Source organism: Sarcophilus harrisii, chromosome 1 (assembly GCF_902635505.1).
Source record: "Sarcophilus harrisii chromosome 1, mSarHar1.11, whole genome shotgun sequence".
In the NCBI taxonomy this organism is placed as follows: Eukaryota; Metazoa; Chordata; class Mammalia; order Dasyuromorphia; family Dasyuridae; genus Sarcophilus; species Sarcophilus harrisii.
In genome coordinates this window covers 332,090,964-332,101,264 of record NC_045426.1, presented here as the reverse complement: position 1 = coordinate 332,101,264, position 10,301 = coordinate 332,090,964, and the positions used below count along the sequence as shown (strand labels likewise).

General features: G+C 35.0%; 1 protein-coding gene across 1 annotated transcript; it reads right to left on the bottom strand.

Moving 5' to 3' along the window:
* Window positions 1-6,623: 6,623 nt before the first annotated feature.
* Window positions 6,624-9,187, bottom strand: LOC116420471 (olfactory receptor 13D1-like). Its single transcript, XM_031945564.1, has one exon. The coding sequence runs from the start codon at window positions 9,185-9,187 to the stop codon at window positions 8,246-8,248; it is 942 nt and encodes a 313-aa protein (XP_031801424.1). The 3' UTR covers window positions 6,624-8,245.
* Window positions 9,188-10,301: the final 1,114 nt, after the last annotated feature.

Genomic DNA, 10,301 nt, shown 5'->3' with positions numbered 1-10,301 from the left:
GTGAGTTCAAATCTAGACTCTGCTATTTATTCACTATTTGATTTTCAGCAAATTATCTGACCTTTGGAGTAACTAGGTGGCACAATGGATAGAGCACCAGCCCTGAAGTCAGGAGGACCTGAGTTCAAATTTGTCCTCACTTAACACTTTCTAGCTGTGTGACCTTGGGCAAGTCACTTAACTCTGATTGCCTCAGGGGAAAAATTATCTGATCTTTTTGGTCTATTTCTTCATCTGTAAAAATGAGGTGAATGAAAAAGATATGCTTTAAGGTCCTTTCTAATATTAACATTCAATAAACTCACTGCTTGATGTTTCCAAGAGATCAATAGGGGAAATGAATTATGGAATAGGCAGAATTCTTGATCCATCAGAGATTGTGGTTAAAATATCAGTGCCAGCCCTCTTTGTAGTGGCTAGAAATTGGAAAATGACTGGATGCCCATTAATTGGAGAATGGCTGAATAAGTTGTGGTATATGAATGTTATAGAATACTATTGTTCCGTAAGAAATGACCAGCAGGATGAATACAGAAAGACCTTGAGAGACTTATATGAAATGATGCTGAGTGAAATGAGCAGGACCAGGATATCATTATATACTTCAACAACAATACTGTACAAGGATGTATTCTGATGGAAGTGGATTTCTTCGACAAAGAGAAGATCTAACTCAGTTCCAATTGATCAAAGATGGACAGAAGCAGCTACACTCAGAGAAGGAACACTGGGAAATGACTGTGAACTGTTTGCATTTTTGTTTTTCTTCCCAGGTTATTTTACCTTCTGAATCCATTTTTCTTGTGCAACAAGAGAACTGTGCAGATCTGCACACATATATTGTATCTAAGATATACTTTAACATGTTTAACATGTATGAGACTGCCTGCCATCTAGGGGAGGGGGTGGAGGGAGGGAAGGGAAAAGCTAGAACAGAAGTGAGTGCAAGGAACAATGTTGTAAAAATTACCCATGCATATGTTCTGTCAATAAAAAGCTATAATTAAAAAAATATCAGTGCCATTCCCAATTGCCTACTTTCAGGCTAGTCTTACACACTTAGACATCCATAAGGTACTCAGAATCACACAAGATCTCTGTGTCTCTCTGGCTGCCCTCTACTGATCACGACATTGCTGACTACATTGTGTTCTTTGAATTCTGTGATAGGAATGAGACTGTAAGACAATACTTACTGACTCCATTCTCATCTACTCTCATATCTCTTGGAAGAAACTAACATTTGTATCACTATATTTTTCTGAAATATGGGTCCATAGTTATTCTGTTTATTCTGTTGGGGATTGACATTCATTATAAGGACTCAAAATCTTATGCAAGAATCTTAATCAAGACTTTGAGACTTGATAATGACAATACTTTTTGTTGTATATCTATCTATCATCTATCTATCTATCTATCCCTCTATCTATCTATCTATCTATCTGTCTGTCTGTCTCTCTATACATACATACGTGTGTATATCTATGTGTATGTGTATATATATAGATATATATAAATATAGATATACATGTATACATACATACGCACATTCACACACATTTTTTGCTGTTCATTCCAAGATAATGATGTGTGTTCACATGCAGGGTTTCTGTGATTCCTTAAAGAGTATAATAAAGTTATATATTATTCTTGTTTTATTTGTGAAAGTTTCAGAGTACCTAGTTTCAGGCCTTAATTGTTCTTCTCTGAACTATTTAACCACTGAATTTTTCCTCGCCATCCTGTAACAATTTATTTGACTTTCCCATGTTAAATTGTGGATTTTATTATTATTATTATTATTATTATTATAGAAAGGCATAGTAGATAAAGAGATGATATTAGAGGAAGGTAGGCCTCTTATTATCATTTCAAACTGTGCATGTGAAAATTAAAATCCTGAAAGTTTAAGCGACTTGTTCATTGTTGCAAAATTAGTAAGTAATTACTAAAACTGGGAATTTGAACCCATGTTTTCTGACTCCAGATGCATTGTTATTTTATAACCATCTGATTTGGAAGATATTGAATGTGTCAGATTCGAAGACATTTGCATGGTAAAAGTCTTCATTTGGTTCCTTGGTCAATTTTTGAATTTTCTTCATTTTCTTTCTTCATTTGCATCATCTTACTCTCTAATATTTGCTCCATACTTTCAGATTGGTGGTTGTGGGGAGAGGCAACACAGACATGCTTTATGTCCTATCCAGCTTCGTTATTATTAATCATTGTAGAAATTTTCAAATGGGCACAGGTTTTTAAAAACAAATCTCTTTGCTTCTATCAATGAAGTATAAATGATATGAACATTTCTCATTTACTAAATGTACATTCATCTTTACTAATGAGCCACAACTACTCCACATAATCACCTAACATTCCTAATAATAATCACAGCTTTGCCCTTGCTTTTCTGCAAATAAGATATAGATTATCTTCTTTTTCTTCCATTATTCAAGAGGTACTGTGGGTGCAGTACTAGGCCCATTTACATGAATACCTGAGTTTAGATTTGTTTTCAGTTATCTACTAGCTGTATGACCTTGCATTAGTTATACTTACAATGTCCTTAAGTCTCAGTTTAGTCAACGTAAAAATGGGTATAATAGCACTTATCTTCCATGGTTGATGTGAAGATAATATAAAAGAAATATTTATAAAGTGCTTTATAAACCTTAAAGCTAATATTAATTCCAGTTATTATAATTCAAAGATATGAGTAATCAAGGATTAAAGAGAAGAAAGATCTTGGAATCAGAGGATCCATTTTCAAATTGAAACTCTGTTAGGTGATTCTGTGGGTATTTGTGGCTCATTAGCACCTAATATTCCTAACCAAATAATTACAGGTTTCCCCAGGCTTTCTGTAAACAATAAATTACAATGTTAAAACTGAAAGTTTAGCCCAATTCAACTCCAAAAGCCAGAGGCTTGCTTATTATTGAGCAATCTATTTGCATGTAGACAGGATAGCAGTTTTCCCTTTAAATGGGAGGCAAGGGGTTGTTCCTGCTTCTGGGCTCCATTGATATAAAATTGACGTGACTTGATTTTTTTGTTTTAAAAATATCTTAGAAACTTCTTCAGGATATTGCTGCAATTCCAGAAAAGACAATCTTGTTGAAAAGTAATGTTTTTCTGGATAGTCCTAAAGATATATCATATAAAAATCTATGATTGAAAAGACCTTGTATACATAGAAATTCATTTATTACATGTGTACTTTTATCAGAAGGCAGAGCAGTTAATTTCTTTCTGATCAGGACTAGGAAGCACTATCTTGCTGAGTTTTTTTTTTAATGGTTTGTCAGCTCATTCTTCAGATGTCATTTTTCCAAACTTTTTCCCAGAGGGATGAACTGACAAAGCATCAAAAACTCAGCAAGTAGCGATGCAACAACAAAAACAAAATTAGGACCTGGGTCTTCTCACCGTCATTCCCAGAGTCATTCTGCTACTCCTTTTTTTTTGTGTGTGTGTTAGGAATCTCTTTAGTAGCCTGGTTCTTGAGGGCCAGCTCTGAGGAGTTAGAGGATTCAGTCCAGCCCAGGTTTTCCCTGTAGCTTGTCCTGAATCCTCTGACTTCTCAGAGCTGACCTTCAACACCTGGTGAAACCTTTAAATTCTTCAAAGTATTGTTTTAAAATACATATAATAAAAATATGATTACAAAGGAAACAGATTAAATTGAAATACAGTCATAAAATTGTTAAAGAAATTGTACTGGTGTGTGGTGCTTCTTAACAAAAGGTATAAATAAATAGTAAATAGATAAAATAGGGGTTTATTTCTGTAGGCACTGGGATTCTACAATTCTGAAACAAGTACAAACACAAAGTGGATTTCAAGGAAATACAGAATAAGCAAAGAGTGGTGGCTCATCTTTGAAAGTTTTGACTAATACTTGGACCATTCTAGAAAGTGTTTTCCATAATTTACATTCTTTAGGTCTGGTAGGAAAGGAAATGATATAGAAACAGCAGATTCCTTTTTTTTCTACAGGGCAGAAAAGGAGAAAATCCTAACATAATAAAGATGGAGAATTACTAAAGTGTTGACTCTTCACTCCTTGATCCTGGTGTTTTTGTTCTCTGTTTCAATAAGACAAATGATGAGATTCATATCAATAGTATTAGGGCAGCACAGATAATGACTTCTATAGATTAGGTTATCATAGAGGTAGACACAGAAAGGGAACATATTGAAACTTCACTGCCTCAGATGTTACTTCTTTGTTATTTACTTGTATATATCCATTCATTCTTGCTTTCAGTATGTGCAATAGTTATTTTGATAATGCTTGTGTGGTTTTCCCCTTCTTGTCCTAAATCTATGACTATCTGTCAAACATTTGTGTGCCAGAGTAGGAAATGTTTTCCCATTAGGAAGAATGCATTTTGTAAATGTTCACTCATTATGTAAATGACTCATAATTGTTCATTTTAATTGGCATATTTTCTGTTATTGCTACTATATAAAGAACTAGCATAGCATTATGGAATAACTAATGATAGCTACTACTATGACTATAATTATGACAACCACTATGACTACTATTACTGCTCCTACTCCTACTACTCCTTTCCTGAAAGATGCACTTTTAAGTCACCTATCCAAAGTCAAAGTCTTCTGCACCTTATATAGCCTCTATTTTCTTTGCCCTTCTTTACCTTTTTATTATTTGTTCCATTCATCACACACCTATCATTTGCTAACTTTTGTTATTAATTTATCTTTTTATATATACACTCCATCCCTTAATTAGATTGTAGGTTCCTTAAGGATACTTTATATGCAAAACATCCAATAAAACTTTTCAAATGTAGTAGATGTTGAATAAATGCAAGTGGATGATGATGAGGTGAGCTTTTTGTTTCTGAAATTTTCCCCAATGAGCAAAATACCTTGGGAGTGGAAAATGAAAAATAAAAGTTTTTTCAGTCTATATTTTTTCATCTTACAACTAGAAAGCAGAACGTTTTGGAAAGGAAAAAAAAGTCTTACTCTTTTTTTCTCTTATTATTTTATGATCTGAGATTCTTGATCAGACATCATTATATCCAAGTAATTAGTGGCAGCCTGTGAGCTGCCAGTACATGGCATTAATGGATGAATTGCAGTATGCTGTATTCAAAAACAATATAGAAAGAAATAGCTCTGATAATGATGACATCTTTGTTTTAGATACATATGATAATTCTGCCTTTCTCATTTTCTTTCCTGACTCAAATTTTGTCTCAAATTATTGTACTTGGGCAGGGTATTACTGTGCCAATTTACTTGGCTTCTCTTTCAAAAGAAAGGTTGAGAAGCTATTATTTCCACTGATATAATGCAAGAGTGATGATGTGTATATATAAAAAGATAAATTAAGAGTAATGCAACTATAAACATGGTGTTAGCTTAGAGAATTATAACCATATGAATCATCTTCTCATTTGGAGAACATGTGCCCAAGGTAGAAGTCCCTTTTCACATCCATTTTCATAGAATATTATGTACCTCAACTATTTGTGAGGTCTAATTAGTAATAGAAGACATATCTCTGGGGAAGGTTGTAAAGATAGTCTATCTTCAATATTTGCCAGTATATGGATATCTCAGATCCATAGCTTTAGAATCTTAATGGCAACTGCACTCAGGAATACCCTTACCCTAGCAATATTGACTCACCTTATTCCTATTTTTGTAAACTTGATTTCCCCCCAGGAATTCTAATTCTTTAATTAGCATTTTATAATGGGAAATGCTTTGGGGTGAATTAAATGACAATTTGTTGTCTGTCACTAAGTATGTGACCTTCAGATATACAGGTTGTATTCATTTTATTTATCTCAGGGTCTCTTAGGAGTCTAACAGAACTATTTGATGTAAAAGTGATTTTTCTCAGCTAAAACTTCCTTTTCTTAGACAAGCTACAATGATTTTGTTTATGCCAAAATTTTCCAATGATATTTAACTGAAATGTTTTACTTTACCTTTTATGATAAATTCCATGATCATGTGAGTTTTTGGAAGATCACTACCTTTCTTAGCTTCAATTGCTTTCTTGTAAAATGAGGATAACAAATTCTTCCCTACTTTTTTATTGGAGCTTTTTATTTTTAAAACATATACAAGAATAATTTTTCAACAATGGACCCTTGCAAAACCTTGTTTCAAATTTCCCCCTTCTTTCCACTCCCTCCCCTAGATAGCAAGTAATACAATATATGTAAACATGGTAAAATATGTAAATCTAATGTAGGCATACATAGTTATGCAATTATCTTGCTTCACAAGAAAAAATTTGATAAAAAGAAAGAAACATGAGAAAGAAAATAAAAGTCAAGCAAACAACAATAAAGGAAGTAAAAATATTATGTTGGGATCCATATTGAGTTCCCGCAATCCTGTCTCTGAGTGTAAATGGCTCTCATCATCACAAGATCATTGGAACTGGCCTGAATCATCTCTTTGTTGAGAAGAAACAAGTCCACCAGAATTGATCATCATATAATCTTGCTGTTGCTGTATATAATAATCTCCTGGTTCTGTTCACTTCACTTAGCAATAGTTCCTGTAAGTCTCTCCAGGCCTTTCTGAAATCATCCTACTAATCCTTTCTTATGGAACAATAATATTCCACAGCATTCATATACCATAACTTATTTAGCCATTCTCTACTGATAGGGTCTATAACAACAGTTTGAGATGATACAAGAGTAAATGATAAAATGAGGGAGAGAAAGACAGACAGATAGATAGAGAGATGCATAGAGAATACTGTGAGAAGAGCTCTGAAAATGGAGAATGAAGACCTTGGTTCAAATTCTGGTTCTGCTAATTTCTACTCTTCTATCCGTCTCAAAGTCACAACTTATCTGGACTGATTTCTACTTCTTTATGTAGTAAGGTAGTATATGTCTGCTGGGTTGGTGAGTAGTGGAGTTGGGTTATCAGTTACTCTGATTCTACCCTTCCTATTCAGGCTACCCTTCTTGGGATAAGACTTTTTCTCTAGCCATTCTTTCAGCCTCTACTCTGGAGCAATGTTTTTCCTTAAAAATTAATCTTCAGTAAGGATAAATCTGTATTGATTCTACTTGACAGTTATTAGCCCTGTCTAACATAACTAAATAATTTCCCCAAAGAGAATCTTTTATATTTTCTTTGTCCTGGGAAGATGTAATAATGAATCAATAATACTCTCCAACAATCCTAAGCTCCTAGCCCGAAATCTCACTCTGGCAGAAATAGAAATTTTAGTTTCATCTTCTTTCCTGAGACACCTTCAAGGTGAAGTCTATTCTAACATTACTGCATCCAAACAATAGCACAGAGTTTAGCAATTTGTTGATCAATATTAATTTTTTTCCAACTTAAGAAAACAAGTAAACTTTTAAACAGAAAAGGATAACCAAACTATAAAAACTTCCATTCCTTTCCCCACAAATCCAAAGGTGGAAGACATCTTGTAAAGTCCAAGTGCAAATCAACATCTCTGCCAAGCCCAAGATTTTGATCAAGCTTAGGGTAAAATTCTTAAGGATTGGAGGAAGGTGGAGGTGAGGAGTACACTGGGAAATTCCCTTCTAAAACAACAGGCTGTTTAGCTGCCATCTCCTTAGTGGTGTCTATAAGAGGCAGATATGAGTGTGGTGTATATGAGCTCTAATGAGACTAATGTGACTGATCCGAAAGATAGCATCAGCATTCTAATGTTGGAGGAAAACTTAGAAGTCAACTACTCTATCTTTTTTTTATAAATGAGAAAATTGAGAGCAGAGGACATTATATGATTGTTTAAGTATTATGTGATGTTTGTCTGGTGGGAGTACCAGACTTTGAGAAAGGCTCTGAGACTTCAAACTCAGCACTGTGTTCACTGCATCTTCTAATTTTTGTAGAGGATCTACGTGGGAGAAAATACTGGATACAGCACAGCTAGATTATAGAGAGGGTTCTCCAATTAGAAGCTTGCCTTATTTCCATGTGATTCTTTCATATTCCTTGAAGTCTGTTGTCCTCCTTCTCAGTTCTGGTAGCATACCTAGCATGGAAAACTATGTTTTTCTGATGTCAGCCCATTTCCATGACTGTGCTTTGCTAGAGTTGGCTGTGATGATGAATATCAGTAGTAATAGATGGGCAAGGCAGGAGAGAATCAAACTCATATACCAAGCATTGATTTTAAAATATTGATTATAAATGCTCTTGATTTATTGTACTTTGTCTTATTTGGCTGATGCTTTCCAGCTTTTCATGTTGTCTGTGAGAAGATGCTTTTACTTAGCTTTTTCACAGCAGCTTTTACATCCTTGTTCCTCAGACTGTAAATGATGGGATTCAGCATGGGAATGACCACAGCATAGAAGAGAGCAATCAGCTCATCTGTTGCATGGGAATCTTTGGACTTGGGCTTCATGTACATGAAGAGGATGGTCCCATAAAACATAGTCACCACAGTCAGGTGGGCTGAACAAGTGGAAAAGGCTTTTTTCCTTCCCTCTACAGAATTAATCCTCAGAATTGTAACAAGGATGAAGGCATAAGAGATAACAATTAGCAACACTGGAATAACGAGTAAGATTACATTTGATATCACCATAATAATTACATTGAGGGAGATATCTGTACATGCTAATTTTAGCACGGCCAGGATCTCACATGTAAGATAATCAATGACATTGTTCCCACAAAAAGGCAAATGCAGAGCAAGAATTATTTGCACCAATGAATTTAGCACACCTGTCATCCAGGAACTGGCTGCCATCCATCCACAAAGCTCCTTGTTCATGATGATGGGGTACCTCAAGGGTCTACAAATGGCCACATACCGGTCATATGACATGACAGTGAGGAGCACACACTCTGTAGACCCCAAGGCAAGAGAGAAGAACATTTGTGTTCCACAGCCCACAAAGGAAATGGATTTTTCATCTGAAAGAAAGTTCACAATTATCATTGGAACAGAAGAAGATGTGTAGCAGATATCCAGGAAAGAGAGGTTACTGAGGAAGAAGTACATGGGGGTGTGGAGATGAGAGTCCAGGATGATGATTGTGATGAGGAAACTATTGCCCACCAATATCATAATGTACATGATAAGGGACAAAAGAGAAAAAACAGAGTAAAAGATGGGGTAAGCAGCTAGACCACGAAGAAAAAACATGGTCACAAATGTCTGGTTTTGATTTTCCATTTTTTCTCTCTTCTACCTGTGATATTTTATATTAGAACACAGACTGTGAAATCAATCTAATTGAAATAAGTGAAAATGTAATTTATCTTTTTCCAAATTAAATTTTTGAAATAGTAACATATTTATCAAGTTTATATTGCCTAGACAAATTTTGTCCTTAGTCTTATTTCTTCCATAAATCATGCTCGGAAACAAACTTCTAGGGAACCTTGTTTTATTAGCAATCCTCTTCCACAAAGTAATTCTGAGAATCAAATGGCTACTTCTTCCCAGCAACCACTTCTTTTTTTTTTCCTGGAGTGGCAGACTGAGTTCTACTTGCTAAACAGCTGAGTGGCTCATAAGCTCATAGAACTAAAGCTGGAAGTGATCTCAGGGGACAATAAAGTCCAAACTCTGTTTTTTTGTAGATGAGGAAACTGAGGCCCAGGGTGGACTAATGCTGGTAGTCAGCAGCACAGGTGGGATATGAATCTTGTTTGTCTTACTCCAAAGCCATTTCCTTTCCACTTCAGGCTTCTTTCCTTTGGTCAATGTACTTTGTGAAACAGAGAAGGAGATGGGAAGCAATAAAGACATTTAATGAATAAGGACTTTCAGGAAATTTTGTAGTTTACAACAAATACTCAAATAAAAATGAATCATGTAAAATGGGATCATAATTCAGTTACTTTTTTTTGCTGAGGCAATTGGGGTTAAATGACTTGCCCAAGGTCACACAGCTAGGGCGTGTTAAATGTCTGAGGCTATATTTGAACCCAGATCCTCCTGACTTCAGGGTGGTGCTCTGCCACCTAGCTACCCCTTCAGTTACATCTTAAAAGATAATTGATCTATAAAGAGAGTCCTGGGTTAATTGCATTCACATCTTGCTTTTAATACTTCCTAACTTTGGGACCTCTAAGTATAACTCTCAACTTGTGTTTTGTCTTGGGCAATAATCTGGAACATATCTAAACACTGAATCTAATGACACAGGACCAGAGCTTGAAAGCCAGCTTTATTGCATAGTACTAGAGCAAAATTCATTTCAATTCTAGAACTATGATCGTGTGACACTATGAGTTATTAAGTTATAGATGTCACAAGCTGCATTAGTGGAGTGGAATCAATC